General features: G+C 41.3%; 1 protein-coding gene across 1 annotated transcript in view; it reads left to right on the forward strand.

The window, feature by feature from the left end:
• The window catches only part of LOC132137233 (sulfhydryl oxidase 2-like), a 34,269-nt gene that overhangs the window by 9,936 nt on the left and 1,607 nt on the right, over positions 1–22,726 (forward strand). The window contains exons 2-11 of the mRNA XM_059547457.1: positions 2,934–3,034; positions 6,936–6,984; positions 7,109–7,214; positions 7,421–7,511; positions 20,515–20,660; positions 20,749–20,892; positions 21,323–21,452; positions 21,576–21,698; positions 21,889–22,039; positions 22,274–22,462. Coding sequence (XP_059403440.1) covers positions 2,934–3,034; positions 6,936–6,984; positions 7,109–7,214; positions 7,421–7,511; positions 20,515–20,660; positions 20,749–20,892; positions 21,323–21,452; positions 21,576–21,698; positions 21,889–22,039; positions 22,274–22,462 — 1,230 coding nt within the window. The remainder of the gene's footprint in view (positions 1–2,933; positions 3,035–6,935; positions 6,985–7,108; positions 7,215–7,420; positions 7,512–20,514; positions 20,661–20,748; positions 20,893–21,322; positions 21,453–21,575; positions 21,699–21,888; positions 22,040–22,273; positions 22,463–22,726) is intronic.

A 22,726-nucleotide genomic window follows, 5' to 3' on the forward strand; every position in this document is an offset into this window, starting at 1 on the left:
GACTCATTTATAGAGTTGTATTTACAAAATGTAGTATTTTATTGGTGTATGTTAAATCTGTATTTGCTATGTAAAAAGACTGTGCAGCTGATATGGCAATAAATTCAGATACAAACAACCATATTGTGTGACAATTAACTGACATCAATTTTTGAAAATGAATGTGTGAAAATTATTGAAACTTTTACTTAAAATGGCAGGGACTTCAAGTGTAAAACGGCAATAACAATGATACACCAATAGCATTTAGTGGTTTTTAAGTCATTTTATATGCCCCAAAAACAGGAACTCAACATATGTAATCTTACCAAAATTCTCCTGTACTGTATGTGCTAATGAATTTGATTTTGGAGGTTTAGACCGAACGGACTCAAAGATTTCCTCATGTTGTTATCATTTTCTGTTTGTTGGTCTTAGATGAGTGCTTTCTGTAAGCAGCTCTGGCTGGACGGGGAAACCCCACCTCTGGTCAAAGCTGTGGCTCCCAAAGCTTCTCTGAATAAATAATGGGATCAACAGTCACTCTCTCGTCTTACTGTCTTAGAGCAACAAGACTGGCCTAATTGCTAATAAAAATGCTTAGGTAGCAGTGCTACGTGTCTGCCATACTCTGAGCTAAAGGTCTGATGGTATTCTGGAAGAAGCTACTTGTGCTGGGTGCCGTGAAGTGTGATGCGATGAAAAGGTCGCTCTAGGCTGACACATTTAATTTAAATGAGGGCAAATGTGTTTAACACCTTGTCGCAAAGATGCTAAAATTGGTAGAGCTTTATTGAAATTAGGTAGGGTCTGTTTTTAAACCATCAGTGTGACAGTTTCAGAGTTCTTTCTCACTGGTTTTCGCTGCTTTACGACCCTTACAAAACCATACTGTGATGGAACCATGGTGTCATGATTATGAATATTCATCTGGGTTCATTTTTTTCTTCTTAATTTTTTTGGTGTTCCAAATTATATTCAAAAGAATTCTAAATATGAATCTTTAAGGGATAGTTCAGCCCAAAATGAATATTCTGTCATTGGTTTTGTTCCAAACCTGTATATGTATTTTGTGTTACTTCTGTGAAACATAAAATAAGTTATTTTAAAGAATGTTTGTGACCAAATAGTTTTGGTGACTATTGACTTCCATGTATGGACAAAAAACACAGAATTACTCAATTTCTTTTTATGCATGTTTCACAGAAGAAAGTGAGTTAGGAATAATATATGGGTAAGTAAATGATGAAAGAATTCAATTCTTATCATTTTTTTTTTTTTTAAATCCTCAAAGCTCCTTTTTTCTAGGTACCGTATAAATTGAATCCCAAATCCCAGTTTTTCAATGAGCAGGCAGAATTTTGGCTATGGAAATCATTGATTACTGTATTCTTATTCTGATCATTTTCTTAAAAAGACCAGAATATGGTTGACTCATGAATGCTTGTGTCATTATCATATCGTAGAGCAGTGGTTCCCAAACCTGGTCGTGGAGAACCCCCAACACTGCACATTTTAGATGTCACTCTATTCAAACACATCTGATTCAACTCATCAGCTCATTAGTGACGACTCCAAGACAACAAATGTGTGTGTCAGATAAGAGAGACACCAAAAATGTGCAGTGTTGGGGGTTCTCCAGGACCAGGATTGGGAACCACTGTCGAAGGGTACAGTGTATTTGTTCTGGAATGCCATGCATTGCTTTTCCTCTTCAGTGGACTGGGAAGGAAGGGATGATTGTGGCCTTTGGATGACTAACGCTGTGAGGACAAGTGTTCTGTTGAATGCTTTTAATCTGCCTTTGTTGGCACAAGCTGTCGGCTGGGTGGCTCATGAGTGGGCGCCTACCAGCTGTTACCTTCACAATGAGGGTCAGATGGGCCTATTGTGAGGACGCGACCCCACTGTGCATTCCCCCACACATCCCAAAACCCACAGTCCTACCTTCAGGTGAAGAATAGAGGGCTAAAATGCTGCCGGCTCTCTCTCTTCTTTCTCATCCAAACATTTTTATATCAGCTGCCTTCTTTACACCCCATCTGCTTCATTTTTCTGATACGGATTTTACAGCTGTTCAGTTTATGAGTTTGTGTTGAAAACAAACGACCTGGCTGCTGAAACTCTGTATACAATACATGAAATCATGCTTTGTGGCAGTAAGACTATATTTTGTCTTCGTTCAGACATAGTACCTACTCTTCCGATGTCAGAGCTCAAAACCATGTAATGCATCAAATGATTTAGGCTTCCTGCCAGAGTTCCTTTTGCCTGTCCACTTTGGCTGTCTGGCATCTGTTCTGAGTGTTGGTATGGATGAAACATTTAGTGATGTCAGCTTCTGTTTTAGAACACAAATTAAGAGAGATTTTACTTAGCACAAGTCTCTACAAATGCTCTTTTACCTCTTCTCTGTATGCTGTGAAATGCCTAAAATATGCGTTATTAAACCGAAAACATGTGTTGACATAATTTGGCACTTCATCACTTGATTAAATTTTTGGTTTGTTCACCCAAAAATTTCAATTCTGTCATCACTTGATATTTTGATGTGAGAGATTGTAAAAGTAATCCATATGAATTGAGTGTTGATCCGTGTTTATATTTGAATAAAAGATAACAAAAATTAAATTAAATCTGTTCATCATATAAACAAATCTGTGTCTTTAGAAGACTTGGATTAAGTGATTCTATTAATATGGATTTGATCTCTTTATGAACGTTTTGAAGTTGAGTGAAGTTTTGGTGGAATGGACTTTCGCTGGAGGGATAGAAATCTCTCAGGTTTTATTAAAAATATTTTCAGTAGTCATTCAGTGATGAATTAAAATCTTAGGGGTTTGGAACAATGTGAGAGCAAGTGCTTGATGGCAGAAAATCTATTTAACTGTAGATTTTTAATGTTTTTTTTTTTGCATTCTTGAAATGTGTGATGTGTTTCTCTACTCTCATAGACTGGGCACAGGCCATTCGTATAGGAGTTCTGGATTGTGCTCATGAGAAGAACTTTGACATCTGTAAGGAGTTTGGAATCCACTTCTACCCCACCTTCAGGGTATGTTTGTGCAAATTATTTTATTTATTCTTTCAGAAGATCAAATATATACAGTAAATTTGAAATAGGGTGTGCGATATTGACAAAATCATTAGATGCCATTAAAAAGAAAGGACACTTTAAAGGTACAGGTTGTAGGACCTGCCACTAGAGGGCGCACTACCAAAACAATAACAATCACGTGGTTTGATGACGCTAAGAAGGAGCGTGGAATGATGGGATTTGTTGTCTTCTACCCAACCGCTGACGGCCATCAATCAGACGATATGAAAACGATTACCACTTGTTCAACAAATATATACACTCATGTACATTCAAACACAATAATTGGGCATACATAGCTAACCCGAGTTCAACGATTTGCATGAGTAGATTACATACAAAGTCAATGCAAAGACGCGATCAGACTATGGATCAGACGCGTCCTCGTGTGGGTCTAGAGACGCGATACGCCGCATTTGGCATGTATGCCCCATAATACTAATCTTGTTGATCATTATAATAGCATAAGTTTTCTGTAAAGATACGAATCAAAACAACTCACCTATCGAGTAAAACACAAGCTAGATCTGCATCTCTTTCTAGTTGAAGTTTGTCGCGAAGCTCTCTCCATCTAGAAAATGCCACACCGATATTGATCCTCGCTCTTTCTCTCCTCTTGTCCCAAACTCTTCTTGGGTCGTTTGGTTGGCCCGTATGCTTATGTTTACGAGAACTGTCCTTGTCGACAGAACCAGCAGCAGACGGTAAACAGTAATTATGTTCCATAAATAAGTAACACAATCCACCATAAAATGTGCAATAAGTAGTAAATAAGGAACTGTTTGAAGCAAGCTAGTGGTTTGCTGTACGTTAGAAACTACTTCCGCATTTGTCCACAACACTGTTTCATGTGGTCTCTACGTCAGTAAAGGCGGTAACAAAGGGTAACTAACATCATTGACAGGTGACTGCACTGCCCCGTGTCACTGTTTAGAATGGGAATTTTCTCATGATTTACAAGCAGGGTGCGATTTGTGAAAAACAGAGGGGGGGATGTTTTAAAACATTTAAATTCATAAAAATAAATAATGAGAACATGAACTAGATGACGTCATGCACTAATTAGCATATTTATGACGTAGCGCGTCGCATTGTATTGTCTCCCTAAGCTCACATACTTCAATTTAATTTAGCCATTTAATTTAATTCTCAATAAAACTGTTTTTATTACTATATTTTAATGTTTCTGTTGTCAGACAGACGGAATGAATGAATATTGTAATGACCGTAACTCGGTCCATTAAGACTACATAGCCAGCTCTCAAACATTAATCTGCACTAATGAAATCAAATACACATACGATAAAGTCTGTGGTTGTGCTGTGACTGATGTCGGCTATACTTGCTTGTAAAATAGAGTTAGAAGCAACAGAATATCTTTTTTTAACTGAAAGTGCTGCTCCTCTCTGCGCTCGCTGAACACAGCAGAAGCTGGCTCGCGCTGGGAAAGAGAGATCTCGCGCTAGGCGGCAGCACCAGAGAGTCTCAGAGACTAATGATTGCCCAAAAAGTCGCTAGATTTGTCTAGCGTCGCCAAGTTGGAAACTCCACTGCCCAGCCGACCGGCTTCAACCGTCTCGCAAGTGTTTATAGGCTATTACATGTGAGGTGTAACCAATCAGATAGCGCCGTGGGCGGGACATTGAGCTAGTCTGCAGAGTGGTGAATACAGAGAGGCTGCGTGGCAGAGCCAGCCAAAGTAGCGCATTTTAAAATAAAATTGACTTTAATCAAACCACGGATCCGTGATAAGTTTTGTGATCCGTCTCGCCACTAGTGTAGTAGCACTGATCACTTTGAGGGGGGGGGATAAATTTATCACCACCGGGTATAATTTTTTTTTTACCAGAGGCAGGGATACATTGACCAGAAAGGGGGAAATCCCACGCATCCCCCCCCCCGGCAAATCGCACCCTGTTTACAAGTAGTTGAAAACATTAGAGATATTGTTAGTAATCAGCTGGACAAAATACCGTATTTTTCGGACTATAAGTCGCATCAGTCCAAAAATACGTCATGATGAGGGAAAAAACATATATAAGTCGCACTGGACTATAAGACGCATTTATTTAGAACCAAGAACCAAGAGAAAACATTACCATCTACAGCCACAAGAGGGCGCTCTATGCTGCTCAGTGTATGGTACAGGAGCACTGAGCAGCATAGAGCGCCCTCTCGCGGCTGTAGACGGTAATGTTTTCTCTTGGTTCTTTTCTCTTACTCCATTTCTCTTGGTTCATGTCAAATTAATTTTGATAAATAAGTCGCACCTGACTATAAGTCGCAGGACCAGCCAAACTATGAAAAAAAGTGTGACTTATAGTCCGGAAAATACGGCATATAACACTAGCCTAGTGGTTTTTGGATATTTTACTGCAAATATCTTACAAATTGTTTAAATATGATACTTAAACTGTTATTTATGTTTTGGCAAGTCACCGTCTTAACGATTGAGTCAATGAGTTCAGGAATGAAAAAAGATATTGTCTTTATGAATGGGTCATTGAATCATTGACTCACCCAATTTGTTTAAAAATACAGATACATTCAGTAACTGGAGATGCACAACAGTTCAGCTGTAGATTTGTTTGGAACCACTTTTGTTGGCAAATAGAGCGAAAACAGACACTAATGATAAAATGTGTCTAAAATGTAACTTCAAATATTATGTTCTTGTTAATTGTTAATTGTTCCTGTAAAATGTGTCTAAAATGTAACTTCAAATATTATTTTCTTGTTAATTGTTCTTGTTAATTGTTAATTGTTCTTGTTCAAGTTTTTATGTTTTTTTTTTTCATAGAGAAATCTTATTGGTCCAAACTCCTGCTCTACAATGCTGTAAGGATGATTTAAAATAGTCACCAAGTCATCTGGTGGTTGTCTGTGGTTGTCTATTAACAGACTAGGCGATTAGACGGGCTGACTGGATTATTTGGATTTAGTTTATTTATTTACAGGGGTGCACATAATTTTTTCAGCCTGGTTCTTATAAGAGAACCTAGAGATTTGGTTTGGTCCTTATGCTGCATATAGTGTGACCCATTAAATGCAACTATAAAAAATGAATTAATAATAGTTATAATATTATTACACTTTATTTATTTAGTTTTTAAAAAAAATAATAGTAAATAATAGTGTGTGATAATATTATTAAAAATAAAAAGCAGTCCTAGTATTAAATACAAATGCATTTATTTTATAGTAAATAAACTTAAAAATAAAATTCTAATATTTACTACTATTTTGTTTGTTTGCCTTTTAAGAAGAATTGCTTTATGTATTCCCCAATTTTAAGTCGCTTTGGAAAAAATCGTCTAAAAATAAATAAAAGCGTTTTCATCATATTCAAACTTAAAATCAGCAGGCTTTTATTTTGGCGGGTTGCCGGCAAGTAAGTATATGTGCTTCCGGATTTAGCGCTGCTGATTAAAGAGTGTCAGTGGATGAATGTCACAGTTTTGTATTGTGCTTTGAAACGGTAGGCATTTAAAATAATAATATAAAACCTTTTGCAAATGTTGCATCTTTGAATTCATGCATTAAATGCATCATGCTTCCTATGCTGTTTATTGAGTTTTTTATGATGCTATAGCGAGTTAACTTTTAAAAAATGAAAACTCTGCCTTCTGTTCTGTTTTGTTGTGCTCCTTTCTAGCTGTTTTTGTCTTATCTTTATCTGATCGAGGTAAACCTGAAACCAGAGTAATTATACAATAGGCAAATGTATTATTACACCCTTATCATATTTCTTGTTGCCAGAAACATGTATTTAGGACACTGCAAAAATTGACATGTTGTTTTGCTGTGTTAAAGATTTAATTTGGGAATCATTTCTTTTTTCTTGTCTTTTTTTTTTTAGTATTTTAAGGCACATGACACCACTAATGATTATGGGAAGACATATCGTGGTAGGTTTAATCATTTTAGCTCTGATTAGAATTTAAATTTGGTCAGTTATTATTGTTGCAGTAATTGTTATTATTATGGAACTTACTTGAATTTCTGATTTTGTTATATTTGTGTACTGAATAGGGGCTGACAGAGAGCTTCAGACAGTGAGGCAGTTGATGGTAAACTTCCTCCAAAACCACACAAAGCAAGACTGGCCTGTGGGCTGCCCTCCCCTTGACCCTGCCAGGTGCTCAAATCTACAATAATACCAACCATTTTTTAATCTTCTTTACATGCACATTCAATTGCATACTTTTTTTAATGTTTAAACATGTTATGTCTCCAGCTTCCAGAGGGAAATTAAGGATGTTTGTTTATGGCTTCATGTCTAGACTTAAATGTAATACATCTCCGTTTCCAATTTAGAAACATTGAATTCATCATCTGTTGCAGGTCTGAGGACATCCTGTTCTTAATGGGGAAGAAAACGGAGTTCTATACTGCAGTTATAGTTGAGGACAAAGATTCTTTTATAGGAAGAGAGGTAATGGTTCCTATACATGCAAAAAAATTAATCTGTAAGATGTAAGATACAGTGTAAGATCAGATGTCGTATCTTACTCACCCATATGTCTTTCCAAAGTGATCTGATTGCTATTGTTTTTTAAGCTGATCAATTTTCAGTTCAGTTAATTTATATTTAATTAAAGCAGGCACAAATTCACACATGCAGTTTATAGTATGGCGATTGACAAAACGCTCCTTCCCTTATCTCAGGGAACCAAGGTTAGTCAGTAAGCTGAGCAGAGCATTCCCTATCAAAGGGTCTCTCCAGAGCATTCACTATCGAAGGGTCTTTCCCATTGCATTTGATGCAAAATGGGGAATGCATCCTATCATGACATGCTATTAGCAGATACTGTTACAAGTAGGTGTAGTGCTAAACGAAAGACAAAGTGCTAGAGGAGGATCGGGATGAAATGATGAGTTTACTGACGATAGAAGGATAAAACAGACAATATACTACACTTATAATACAATCTCAGGTTAACATACAAGTCACAGCATTAACATAGACACATTTACATACAAGTCACATTTAATCACGGACGAGGAGGAACTGAACAGAACGGGTATTTGAACACACAAAAGGTAATGAGGGAACTGGAGACAGGTGGGGAATAATCAATTAACCAAAACAAGGAGGAAGGTGACCAAATAAGGGAACAGAAAGTTCATAAATGTAACAGTTCACCCCCTCCCGGAAAGGTGCGTCCTAGCACCGCAAGAGGAATAGGGTGGGGGTTCTGGAGGCGGGCGAGGAGCAGGCAAGGAGCAGGTGAAAAGGGAGCATGGAGGTAGGACTAGGGTGGAGTGGATGGAGGGAGGAGCCAGGGTGGAGCCCGGAGCAGGAGGAGCCAGATGGTCCTCCAGAGACCAGCCAGGACGGAGATCCATGGTGGAGTCGACGGCGGGAGGAGCCAAGGTGGAGAATGGGCAGACGACACCAGGGGGCCGACAGGTGGAGACTGCACCGGTGGATGAGGAGCCCAAGATGGAGCAGCACAGCCGCAGAGCCAGGGTGACGTCGAGGATCCGGAGGGTCTAGGTGGAGCAGAAGGCTCTGGCGACCAAGGCGGAGGCGGGGTCCTGGAAGACCGCTGTGGAGCCGGAGTGACTGAGGATGACGGTGGAACCAGAGGGAAGGAGGAGCCTGACAGAGCCGGAGGGATGGAGTGACGTGGTGAATCCAGAGGAGTGGAATCCCGAGGCGGCGGATGGTCGACGACTGACCAAGGTGGAGCCGGAGGGACGAGGGAGCCCGGTGGAGCAGGTGGGATGCCAGGCCACGGTGGAGACGAGGGAGCTAAGAGCCAAGGCGGAGCCGCTGGGTTGAAGGACCGAGGAGGAGTCCAGGGCTCGGAGGCTGGAGAAGGAGACAGGGCCTTAACACGCCAAGGCGGAGCTGGAGACTGGCAGTGCAGCGGCGAACCATCGCGTCCAGATGGCGCGGACTGAGGGTGAGCTGCGGGACTGACTGGCACCAGCAGAGATGACGTCGAGGAACTGGCTGGTCTAGGAGGAGGAGAGAGAGGAAGGATGGGAGGAAACACAGGAGGATCAGGGCTGGACGGAACCAGCGGAAGTGGAGCAGAGGGACTGGCAGGTCTAGGAGGAGGTGGTAGAGGGAGGCTGGGAGGGAACACAGGAGACACAGGAAATTCAGAGCTGGGTGGAACCAGCGGAGAAACAGGAAATTCAGAGCTGGGCGGAACCAGCAGAGAAACAGGAAATTCAGAGCTGGGCGGAACCAGCGGAGACACAGGAAATTCAGAGCTGGGCGGAACCAGCAGAGACACAGGAAATCAGAGCTGGGCGGAACCAGCGGAGACACAGGAAGTTCAGAGCTGGGCGGAACCAGCGGAGACACAGGAAGTTCAGAGCTGGGCGGAACCAGCGGAGACACAGGAAGTTCAGAGCTGGGCGGAATCAGCGGAGATACAGGAAATTCAGAGCTGGGCGGAACCAGCGGAGGAACAGAAAACTCAGGGCTGGGCGGAACCAGCGGAGGAACAGAAAATTCAGGGCTGGGCGGAACCAGCGGGGGGACAGAAAACTCAGGGCTGGGCGGAACCAGTGGAGAAAAAGAAAATTCAGGGCTGGGCAGAACCAGCGGAAATGGAGCAGAGGAACTGACTGGAGGAGGTGGGAGTGGGAGACTGAGAGGGTATACAGGGGGAACAGGGCTGGACGGAACCAGCGGAGAACATTCAGGGATTACCTCCATAGACCAGTCCATAAGATCCATAAGTTGCTCCATATCCTTTCCCGAGACCGAAAACAGCTCACCCTCAGTCGCGGAAGTGTGGGCAGGGCGTTCCTCCATGCCCTCGATCTCCACTAAGACTCCCACGATGCACGGTGTTGCCGGCTCACACACCTGGTCAGTCGCGCTCTCGAGGTCCTGCATTGGCTCGGGCTCTGCAGCTGCGGTGGGCTCTGGCTCCGTGCGCCTTGATGGTGGCTGGCTGGTCTCTGGGTCGGGAGTGGGGCTGGAGATATCCTCTTCGGCGGTGCTGATGGTAAATGAAGATCCATTTTTCTCCAGCACCCACTCCACAAAAGCGGCGAAATCCTCTAGGGGACCGTTCGCTGGTAGGCGTGCCTTACATGGCTCGCTCAGGCCGGTGTAAAAAAAATTTGAGAGCGAGCGTTCGGGGAAGTGGGTAAGGCACGCCGGATCTAGAAAGTCCCTGGTATGGTCCTCCAGCGAATGGTTCAGTTGCTCCAGGCACAGGAGACTCACTGCTGGGATGGCCATTCCGGGAGAGGGAGGAAAAAAAAAACAAAAGAAAGAAAAAGCGACGCTAAATAAAGTATACTGTTAGGTCCGTGATTCTATTACAAGTAGGTGTAGTGCTAAATGAAAGACAAAGTGCTAGAGGAGGATCGGGATGAAATGATGAGTTTATGAGTTTACTGACGATAGAAGGATAAAACAGACAATATACTACACTTATAATACAATCTCAGGTTAACATACAAGTCACAGCATTAACATAGACACATTTACATACAAGTCACATTTAATCACGGACGAGGAGGAACTGAACAGAACGGGTATTTGAACACACAGAAGGTAATGAGGGAACTGGAGACAGGTGGGGAATAATCAATTAACCAAAACAAGGAGGAAGGTGACCAAATAAGGGAACAGAAAGTTCATAAATGTAACAGATACAGAGCAACCTGCTCTGCGAGCCTAGACTTGTAGCGCTTAAATTAAGGACTCCTAAAGAACATGAGCAAAATTGAGTCCCAAGCTAATTGACTGAGGACTACAGACATAACCATTTTCACCGCCATGGAGAAATAGGCAAATTAAGCAGACAAGATCCATGCCTGCACAGCAGGGAATTTTAAATTACAGAATCTGGCAAATGTGGACCATGAAGACCCACTGGCGGCTGCACAAATGTCGGCAATAGAAATTCCGCTGGACCATGGCCAAGAGGAGACCATTCCTCTGGTGGATTGGGCCCTCACACCTATAGGGCACTGTAAGACTTCTGAGGTATAAGCCAAGGCTATAGCATTTCTTTCTGAATTTCTTTGGATCTCCGCATGATGTCTAGCTTTGAGGATCTTTTGGTCTACTTCACTTTGTTAGGCAGGTCCTATTTTTTTTTTTACATTTTTGGATTGCGAACAGATGTGGCAGTAATCAATTCAATTCAATTCAAGTTTATTTGTATAGAGCTTTTTACAATACAAATCGTTACAAAGCAACTTTACAGAAAATTATGTTTCTACAATATTTAGTAGTAGCTAGTAGTTTGTGCACGTTTGACAGGATTTTAGAAAAAAAAAAAAAATAATAATACAAGACGTAGTCAGCTAAACGATGAACTATCAATATTATTAATTAATAGTAATTATATGATGCAGTCACACATGTAGCAATAATTGTTAGTTCTGTTTGTTGATTCAAGGTTAGGATCATCTGGGGTCCTCTGAGGGTCAGCATCATCTCTTCTCAGGTGTTCTGGATCCAGACTGGAGCTTGTGTAAATCCTAGTTACCACGGGATGTAAATCCCGTGGCAAAACATAGAAACAAAATAGAGACATCATTAGCATAGCTGCTGATCCAACAAAGTAAAAGTAGTTTAACCCAAGCTAAAGAATAAAAATGCAGATGCAACTATACTCACAATTTAAGAGATACATTATTCGAATGCTTGGCGAAAGAGATGCGATTTTAATCTAGATTTAAACAGAGAGAGTGTGTCTGAACCCCGAACATTATCAGGAAGGCTATTCCAGAGTTTGGGAGCCAAATGTGAAAAAGCTCTACCTCCTTTAGTGGACTTTGCTATCCTAGGAACTACCAAAAGTCCAGCGTTTTGTGACCTTAGGGTGCGTGATGGGTTGTAGCGTGGTAGAAGGCTAGTTAGGTACGCAGGAGCTAAACCATTTAGGGCCTTATAGGTAAGTAATGATAATTTGTAACTGAGATCTAGTGTATGGTTAAAACGATGAGTGGGCCCGGTGACATTTTGCTTGACTCCAAAGGAGTTTATTAGGTCAGTAAACGCAAGTCCTAATGTATCATTTGCATTATCAACGTGAATATTAAAATCTCCCATGATTAGCGCCTTATCAACTGTAACTAGAAGGTCTGAGAGGAAATCTGCAAATTCTTTTAGGAATTCTGTATACGGCCCTGGTGTTCTATACACAGTAGCCAGAGCAAGAGATACATTAGATTTCTTTTGCATGTCTGACAGTGTAACATTTAGCAGAAGTATTTCAAAAGAGTTAAACCTGTATCCTGTTTTCTGGGTAACATTGAGAATATCACTATATATTGTTGCGACACCTCCGCCACGACCAGTCTGACGGGGCTCATGCTTATGACAGTAGTTCGGTGGAGTAGACTCATTCAGACCAAAATAATCATTTGGTTTTAGCCAGGTTTCAGTCAAGCAGAGTACATCAAAACTATTTTCTGTGATCATTTCATTTACAATAACTGCTTTGGGTGTGAGTGATCTAATATTTATGAGCCCAAACTTTAAAAATTGTTTTTGTTCATTTACTTTACATTTTTCTGGTTTAATTACGATAAGATTTTTTCTAGATCCTACATTATATTTTGACCTCACTATTCGGGGAACAGACACAGTCTTAATAGTTTTTACAGCGCAAGTACTTTTATCATTTAAGCGGGTGGAACAAAACTCATTATAATAGTTATTAGAGAATTGTCTTACTAGTCACATGGAGCGAAGTGTCCTGGAGATGTTGTCAGAGAGCAGCTCCGCTCCGATTCTGCTGGGGTGTAATCCATCAGCGCGAAACAGCCTAGGACGCTCCCAGAAAAGATTCCAGTTATTAACAAATAGCAGTTTCTGTTCTTTACACCATGACAACAACCATTCATTTAAAGCAAAAAGTCTACTGAACCTTTCATGTCCTCGTCGATACGTGGGCAGTGGTCCTGACACGACGATTGTCGCCGCGGGCGTCGTGCTGCGAACTGTCTCGGTCAGGCTGCTGAAGTCCCTCTTCAGCGTCTCCATCTGCCGCAGCGTGGTGTCGTTAACACCGGCGTGAAGCACGACCGCTCTGGGGCTCTCGTCGGCCTTCAGGATCGCGGGTATCTGTGCAGAAACATCGAGAACACAAGCACCAGGCAAACAATGAGTGTGCACTTTACCTTCGGCTAACGTAGCACTTAAGTGTCGGCGATGGAGTCGCCGATGATCACAGCGTCGCGTCCTGTCTCGCGGAAGGGAGTGAAGCAGTTCCGGATGGAGATGTCGAAGGCAGGAGGGGGAGAAGTCGTCGCCCGGGACCCAGCTCGCGTCCTCCGCTGTGGATGCACCCAGGGTCCGTGGTGTCCCGGCGTCGCAGTGAAGGACATCTGGGAAGATCGCGTCCTGGGTGCACCGGGCCTCTGCAGAGAAACACACGGAGTAGACGTGGTGGGACTGTTAGCAGCACGCTGTATACTTACCCCGGACTTGTGAGCGTCAGCCCGGGATGATTCCAGCGCGGCTCTCCGCTCTCTCAGCTGGGCCTGCCTCACCTCCAGGTCGCGAATCTGCTTTCCCACGGCCTCGAGCTCGAGCTGCACAGAGTGGAGACATTCATCCGCCATTAAAGCAAGTAACAGTGAGTACAGCAGTGGTAATGTGTGTGAATAGAGTATTAGCAATGTAAGCACAGTTAGCTGCAACCACGCTTGCTGATGCTAATGTGCTAAAAGCTAATAGCGGACCCGGGAGATCAAAATAAAACTAGTGATAGCGAGGCGCTCTGATTGTTTTTGTTGTAGAATACAATAGAGGATATATTCACACGTTATATAAACGGAAACAATGATGTATAAAATTGATTTTTGAGTTAAAAATAGTCAATGAAAAGAATATAGTGATGGAGCTCAAACGCAGTACAGCCGCCAACAACAAACAGGAAGAGATTTCTGTTCGGTGAGCCGCAGGAGCGGGACTGGGTGTGGCTAGAGAAATTTAGTTTTAATGGGGGGCAAACACTTCTTCACACAGGGCCATGTAGTTTTGGATTTTGTTTTTCCTTAATAATAAAAACCTTCGTTTAAAAACTGCATGTTGTGTTTACTTGTGTTATCTTTGACTAATATTTAAATTTGAATCTGAAACATTAAAGTGTGACAAAAAAAATAAGAAATCAGGAAGGGGGCCAACACTTTTTCACACCACTGTAGTCTTTAGACATCCCCAAAAAGATAGCTCGCTGCGGATTTCCATCTGTCTCAGAAGGGAAAGAGCTGCTTCTGTGCACTTTGTAAAATTGTGTGGGGTGAGGGACAGTCCGAATGGAAGGACTGTATTTTAATAGGCCACTCCCTTGAATGTGAATCTCAAGAACAGTCTGTGACAGGGCTATATGGATGTTAAAGTAAGAGTCTATCATATCCACAGACAGAAACCAGTCCTCAGGCATATTTACACGAGGATCTGCTTCAGAGTTAACATCTTGAACAACCGTCTCATTAATGAGCGATTCAGATGTTGAGAATAGGTCTGAGCCTGCCATCTTTCTTGGGAATGAGGAAGTAGCGGCCTGACTCGCTGTTCTCTAGAGTTAGCCTTTCCATAGCACCTTTTGCTAGCAGTGTTTGTATTTTTGACTGGAGAACAAGCGCATTGTTGTAGCAAACCAAAATTTGAATAACACCTCTGAAGCGAGGAGGCCTGTCAGCGAACTGGAGCGGGTAAGCTAATTTTACTGTATTTAGAACCCAACTTGAAACACCCGGGATGGCTGCAGAGGGTTTTCTGGCGACTTGCAGCTGCAGAGCCAGAATGCTTAGGCAGGAAGTGATGCAGCATCTTCAACGTCTTCTGCCCCTCAGCGAAGCACTCTGCAAACCTGTCCATGGTGTGGCCAATCGTCACTTTGGCGAGACCGGTGAGTCGAGAAAGGACATTTTCTCAGTGTCCCAGATCTCAGTAAGGATAAGCCAGAGGTGGCAATTCAGCACCACCAGGCTGGCCGTAGTCTTGCCGATTTCATTGCATGCTGAGCCAGTTCAGTCACTGTGTAGAGCTCCTTGAAAGCATCATGATCCTGTCCAGACTCTTCCATGCTGCGGAGAAGTTTGGCCTGAAACACTTGTAGAACCTCTATTGAATGCAGAACCTATCTTTATTGACTGCCCGCTGTGTAAGCTCTGTTGGCCAAGGCCAACATAGTCTACAAGTTTGGAAGGGTGTGCTGCATTAGCTTTCAAACTGAGGGCAGATGGGGGGCACAAGTAGGCAGCGACCATCTCTTCCAGAGTTTGCTGTAGCCACTGTCCTCAGTGCTGTCAACGGTGGTGAGAGCAGCTGAAGAGGAGGAACTAACATTGGCTGAATAGGGGGTGCTACACCTTGGTGTGTTTTTTATGAACTGCAGGCAAGAATAAAGTGGGCCGCTGGCGACAGGTCTGACAGCATCCCTTGATGAGCCATTCATCCAAAAGTCCATGGGCGGGCTCTACAGGAGTCAACCACTCTAAACTGAGATTCTCGATTACCTTTTGGCATCGACAGCAATCTCTTTGGAAGCGCAAGGGCATGCTGGCGCTGAGTTGACATGACTCCACTCAAACATGCTGTCAGAGCCCCACTGCTCTGCTGTTTCTTCCTCTTAGGAAAGAAAGGAAACAGGAAAGTGGAGCAGGGAGGATCACATTCATTGAAGAAGTCAACCCACAAGCATGCTCTCGCATTGAGAGAAAGAAGCCTCACTGAAAGCAGCACTTGCGGGAATTTGCTCAGAAGTTTGCTCTTTTTCAAGCTGGATAGATGCAGGGGAGTCTTCGTTCTCTGCCCAGGGCTCTTTGACAGCATTGAGCAGAGCTGAGCTTCTTCTTTTTTCTTTGGCTTCTTGATTGCAGTGTCAGCAACAATATGATCCTGGATGATGAAGGAGAAGATTCTGATGTAATAGTGCTCTGAGCAGACTTTTATGTCGGGCTCCGCCCCTTGTGGTGGGCTAAAGCACCATTGGTTTGTGCAGCTACACAAGCATGAACAAATCAGAATTCAGTAACAGGGGTTACTAGGGGTGTAAGAAAATATCGATACACGTGATTATCGCAATATTTTGTTTGGCGATACTGTATCGATTCTCAAAAAACGGAATATAAATTAAAAAAAAGAAATTCATAAAAGATTCATGGTAGTTGTTTCATTTTGAGTTTATTTACCGACCGCTAGATCTTGTCTTAATCTCTGAACAAATCCTGAGTGACAGGAAATACCAGCATAAGAGCATGACACTAATGTTAGGGTTAATATAGTTCGTTCATAGTAATGGAGGGAGAAAGATTTGTCCCAGTTCATGTTTCGGTGTACGAAGCTGAAGTGTGCCGTCATTTAGGCTTTTGTGGCAACATCCACTGCGGGACTGTGGTGCTGCCTCAGTTCCGCTGCTGGCCATGACCCGTGTGAAGAGGCTCGTGTGGACGACCCCCTCCCGCCTATAGCTGAGCCCCGTGCAGGCCTCTTCACATGGGTCATGGCATGTTTTTATACAGTCTATGGTCGCGACAAGCAGCGGAACAGAGGCTGCAGTTTCTCTCATTTTAGGGGCGTTTTATGTAGTTGGTGTGGTGCTCGCGTCGTGGTTTTCGACGGCGGGAAAGTTAAGTTTAAGTTATTTTACTTTTTTTTGCCAATTGAACTCTTTAAGGCTGTTAAGTTTTGAGCCCAAACTAACTTGGATATTCATAAATATATGCCCTTTACGTTGCACAAGGCTTAATTTCTAGGGGGGGGGGGGGGTTACAGTAGTGAATCCGTATTTTTCAACGGTTTTATATACTGTACCCACTTTAATTAAACTGACACCGTTTGAGATAAAGGTATCAAACAAACTGTAATATATTCATAACATTATTCTTTATAGTGCACAAGGCTTGGTTTTTTCAGATTATGCCTTTATTGTTTTTATATTGTTTTATTTTTTAAAGGATCCTGCAAGCGCTTTAATTTAATCCCTTTACTCATACTGCACAAAAAGTGGTTCAATAACTTTGAATGTTACAGGGACTGTTTATTACAAATGCAGATCCCACTGTGTTCTGGTTAAACAATTTATATTTATTTATTTATGCTAAGGTTAGCATATGGTGGTGTTCTTAATGACAGCTTCCCTTACAATATATATTATTCATAAAATAAGAAATATCCCAATATATCGCCTTGCTAACAGTATCGCAATATAACGTATTGTAACCCCTGCATCGTGATACGTATCATATCGCCAGATTCTTGGCAATACACAGCCCTTTTCTGCATTAAACGCAACGGGACTGACCATTCAATAGGGAACTAAGCAGAGGTGGGACAAAGTCATTGTTATGCAAGTCACAAGTAAGTCTCAAGTCTTTGTCCTCGAGTCTCTAGTCAAGTCGAGTCAAAGATGAGGCAAGTCCCGAGTCGAGTCAAAAGTCAAAGCCAACAAGTCTCAAGTCGAGTCCAAAATCCTACCATTTTAGTTTCGAGTCATTTCAAGTCCTCTTACCACAGAAATACAATTTATACAAATCATGTATGTCTGTAAGATTTGTATTCATTTAAACCTCTTTTTATACAATGACATTAATCAAATACAGTAAAAAACTGAAAATTTAAATTTTCACAAAAAATGCTTGTATTTCAACAGCATATTGCACTGGAACAATGGCCTGTTTTTGTCTCATGTGTTGGAGAGACTGAGATATACATTTGTGTTTATCCGTCTAGCAGCAAGGTAGAAATGGTACTTTAAAACCGACGTTGACATGATGTTGGCGAGGTTTTCCATCTGAGTGTGCTACACTCATTTACCTCAAAAATCCCTATTTTTTGTTAGCATGAACCAGCAAGGGAGACGTGCGTTTACTGTCTCGTTGATACAGTATGGTACATCCGATAAGGTGCTTAGCATTCGTTCAAAACTTACCTTTCTTTGTGCAACTTCAGGTGTTGAACAAAGTTGGACGTTGTGGCAGCTCCGTCTGTAATCTTCGACCCGCATGTTTTGCAAATTGCAACTCGTTTTTCGTCAACTACCTCGTAATTTTTATAGCCAAACAAAACTAGAACTCCAAGGCACTCGAATTGTATAGTGAAAAGTTAAAAAGCCTTTATTGCATCACTGGCTTTAAACATTAAAACTCTTTTGGTGAAAGGTACATCTTACGTGTTGCGGCTATATGCCTTCATCGGTGTCAGTATTACGTCCTATAACATCTTTAATATATAAGATGTTTATATTAACTGATTGAAGAATAAAAACACTATAAGTATTTTAGAAAATGTTGTATTAATTTGAACAATCAATTAATAAAATCAAATCAATAGATTGCAGCCTGCCATATGATATGCATAGAAATAAAAACATATAAAAAATAAATATTGAAAATAAAATTCAAGTACAAAATTAAGACGAACTAATTTAAACTTGGATAAAAAGAAACAAAAGGAAACCTGGCCATTAGTGCAAATCTCTGTAACTGTATATTAGGCCTAAAGTTACTGCACAATGAACAGAACACTATCCAACTCTTATGGTGCGTTCACACCAGACGCAAATAGAGCGTCTGGCGCAAGTGATTTCAATGTTAAGTCAATGCAAAGACGTGAATAGACAACCTCAAAAAATCAGATATTTGAGTTTAAAACAACTACATTCTCGCATGAAATACTTTTAAAACTACATTTCATGACACGATAACAGTAATATTTAGAAAATTATCTGAATAAAAATGGTGGTTGAAAATGCTGCGTGAACTCTGGCAGAACTGGCAGAAGCCCCCATGACGCGAATTCGCGTCTGTTGTGAAGTTAATTGCACGCGCGAATAAAGTCTTTTTTCCTAGGCATACCGTGCATGTTACAGAAACATTCTCTCCTTTAATTCCCGGTACTTCCAGTTCGAGAACGCCATTATCACTGATGCCGTCTTGTGTTTAGTGGTTGTCAGAGCGTGCAGTGAGACAGCGTGAGCAGGGCACCGCCCACCCAGCCAATCATCATCGGATATGCAACGGTGTCAGGCAGCTGTGTAGCCACTAGCCAAAGCATGACACCTCGAGCTTTATTCAACCAAATTGTAGTAACGCGACACTTTACATTCTCAGTAGAGATAACGGCGTTGCAACGATGGGAAAAGTAATTAATTAGATTACTCCGTTACTGAAAATTAAACTCCGTTAGTAACGCCGTTATACTTAAACGCCGTTACTCCCAACACTGAGCGCGCGTGCTCTCTGCATGCATACAGGGGGTGCACATTTTTTTCACAGATGCAGATACACTGAGAGCGCCGCGGTCGTGTGAACATTTTCCCCCACAGGTTTTCATGGGAAGTAGCAAGTCTTCTCGAGTCAAAAGGCGCAAGTCCAAGTGAAGTCACGAGTCATTGATGTTAAAGTCCAAGTCAAGTTGCAAGTCTTTGTACATTTTGTCGAGTCGAGTCTTAAGTCATCAAATTCATGACTCGAGTCTGACTCGAGTCCAAGTCACATGACTCGAGTCCACACCTCTGGAACTAAGCTCTGCTGATTGAGTTTTCATGTCAGAGTTTTTTTCCTGTTAGATCTGAATGACACTTGCAACTAGAAGTAAACTCCTGATGAGACATACCTTAATTCAAATATGTATGCCATTTTGTTTTATTGATATTATATGGACTGTTATTTTTCCATTCAAGGGTAACTATAGGCATTCTGCTGAATTGCTGTACAGGGGAGAAAAATGTGGTGGTGGGGGGGGGGGTGCAAATGTATGAAAAATTTATTAATGGCAAGGGACTTCTGTGCACCACTTTCAAATTAGTATGACTTTGTTCTGTTGAACACAAAAGAAGAAAAAAAAGGAGAATTTTTGCAGAATGTCCAGGATGCTCTTTGCCATAACACAAAAGTAGATAGACACTGTAAAGCTCCAATATATAAGTATTATATTATAAAAGTATATTCAGTATAATTCCTGTAAAGCTGTAATATAGCTTTATGGGAAACATATTTTTTGTATTCAAAGTACAAGGTGAATTTCAATGTCTTGTGTAGCTCAAATGGTAGAGGATGCCACTAGTAAATTTCAAGGAAACACACATACTGATAAATGGGTCAATTTTGATGCTATTTTTGCTGTGAGAAAACCGTTTAAACCAGTGGTCCTCACCGAATTTTAATTTTGTTATATTAAATAAATTATAAATAAAATGGTGAAAACACTATAAATTAATATATACAACATTAAACTGTTATTGTCTTGGACAAGGGTGGTCTTGGAGTGAAAAAGTTGAGAACCACTGGCTTAGACAATCCAATAAACCAAACTTTTGTGTCAATAATTTTATGAACAGTAAACTTTTGTGTTCCATGGAAAAAGTTAAATTACATAGGTTTCGAATGACGAGTGGGTGAATAGATGATGATCTAAATAATCCCTTAAGGCACAATTAGTGATGTAGCTAGAATTGTAATGCTCTAATTTAATGTTTTGTGCCCTTTTTAACTAGGTAATTTTGGACCTAATGCCATATGAGGGTTTGGCAGTGAAGAGAACGCTGATCGCAGACAAACCTCTAATGGAGGAACTAGGGATTACTTCGGTTCCCTCAGTCTACCTATTCCATCCCAACGGCACACACACTATCATGAATGTGTAAGTTAACTGCTGAATTAATTTCGGTCTAACCATCAATCAGTAGCCCTGTTAATGTGCATTTGGTACATTTTTTTTGTATTAACAGTCAGAAGAGGCTACGCTTTTTCTTCTCCTCCTTCCTAAAACTTCTCCCTGGAGTACACAGGAAACAGTCCACCTCGTCCCTGCAGCGTCCTCAGCCTGGGAAGAATGGACAGGGAACCCAGGTGGAGTGGAAAGTGTTTGAAAAGTGAGTTTTATTTATATATACACTACTGTTCAAAAGTTTGGAGTCAGCAAAGACAGATTAAAATGAAAAGTTCCTATTAATCAAAGAATCTTGAAAAAAATATCACAGTTTCCAGAAAAATATTAACCAGCTCTACAGTTTTCAACATTGATAATAATAATAAATGTTTCTTGAGCACCAAATCAGCATATTAGTATGATTTATGAAGGATCATGTGACACTGAAGACTGGAGTAAGTATTTTTTTATTAAAACAATGCAGACTTAGTGAGCTCAAGAGACTTAAAAAAACATCTTTAAAATCTTACCAACACCAGGCTTTTGAACAGTAGTGTAAATGTCCTGTAAAATGTAAAGTAGTCCAATTGTCTTTTGCTTTCGCTGTGAATTTAACTTTTAAGATGAGGTAACCAGCATTAATGTTTCTTCAGGTCTAAGGTTTACATGGCAGATCTGGAATCTGGCTTACATTATCTACTGAGGGTTGAACTAGCCACCCACAAGACCTTAGAAGGAGAAGAACTAAAAACTTTCAAGGACTTTGTAACAGTTGTCGCCAAGGTAGTGTTGTAACACAACCACAACTTTTTCTTTGCTCTTGAGCTGTCTTCTCGCACTAGAATTGTTTTCATTAGAGCGTTGAAATTTCCAGGTTTGAATCTTACTTGGCCCCTTTGACTGTAGCTATTTCCAGGTCGCCAATCTGTGGTGAAACTTCTTGAGACGTTGCTGGAATGGCTAGTCAGTTTACCTTTGGAGAAGATCCCCTACAATGCTATCCTGGACTTAGTTAACAACAAGATGAGGGTAAGACCGTCGCCCACTAAACAACTCATTCATTGTCAAAACACTGATGCCCCTGCTATTAAAAGCACTGTGCATCTCATAGTGTCTTTGCCTAATGACATGTAAGTTTTTAGTCGTTTTCTGTGCACGTGACAGATGCGTAAATCAGTATGTTGGTGGTTTCAAAGGACACTGTTTCCATTATCCTCAGATCTCAGGACTGTACCTGAGTGAGCAAGTGCAGTGGGTTGGATGCCAGGGTAGTAGTGTGGCACTAAGAGGATATCCCTGCTCCCTCTGGACTCTGTTTCATGTTCTGACTGTGCATGCTGCCAACAGACCTGATGCTTTAGCCAACACTGGTATGAGCAGGGAAATCCCTTTCTCTTAATCAACCTGAAACATGTCTGAGATGATCTCAGCAGTTGATATTGTAATTGTAGATTAGAAAATTGAGACTAAAAATTCATTATAAATAATTCTGTAATTTAATATGGTCTGTCTGTAGGAAGCAGAGCATTCATTTGGTAGGGGTTTTCTATTAGTTCCTGTTCTTCATTGCTACAATTAATTTAAACCCACCTTCTTCCTTTCAGGGTTTGAGGAAGATCCCTTGGCAGTGCTTCAAACCATGCGTCACTACATTGGGACCTTCTTTGGTTGCCAGGAGTGTGGGAAGCATTTTGAGGAAATGGCTCAGGAATCTCTGAACCAGGTCAAGACCGTTGATGAGGCTGTGCTGTGGCTGTGGAGAAAACACAACCAGGTTAATGCAAGACTGGCAGGTAAGAAAAATGACTGCACAAATATGCGTTTTTTTTTTGTTTTTTTTTTAAGAAAATATTTATCTTCAGCTAGGACACATTGAATTGATCATTAACAGTACTGTTAATGTTACAAAAGATGATTTCAATTTAATTCTGTTCTTTTGAACATTCTATTAATCAAAGAATCCTGAAAAATGTTTCAGTTTTCACAAAATGGTTGCAAGGCAACCATTTTCAACATTGATAATAATAAGCACCAAATCAGCATATTAGAATGATTTC

This window comes from Carassius carassius, chromosome 4 (assembly GCF_963082965.1).
Source record: "Carassius carassius chromosome 4, fCarCar2.1, whole genome shotgun sequence".
Taxonomy (NCBI): domain Eukaryota; kingdom Metazoa; phylum Chordata; class Actinopteri; order Cypriniformes; family Cyprinidae; genus Carassius; species Carassius carassius.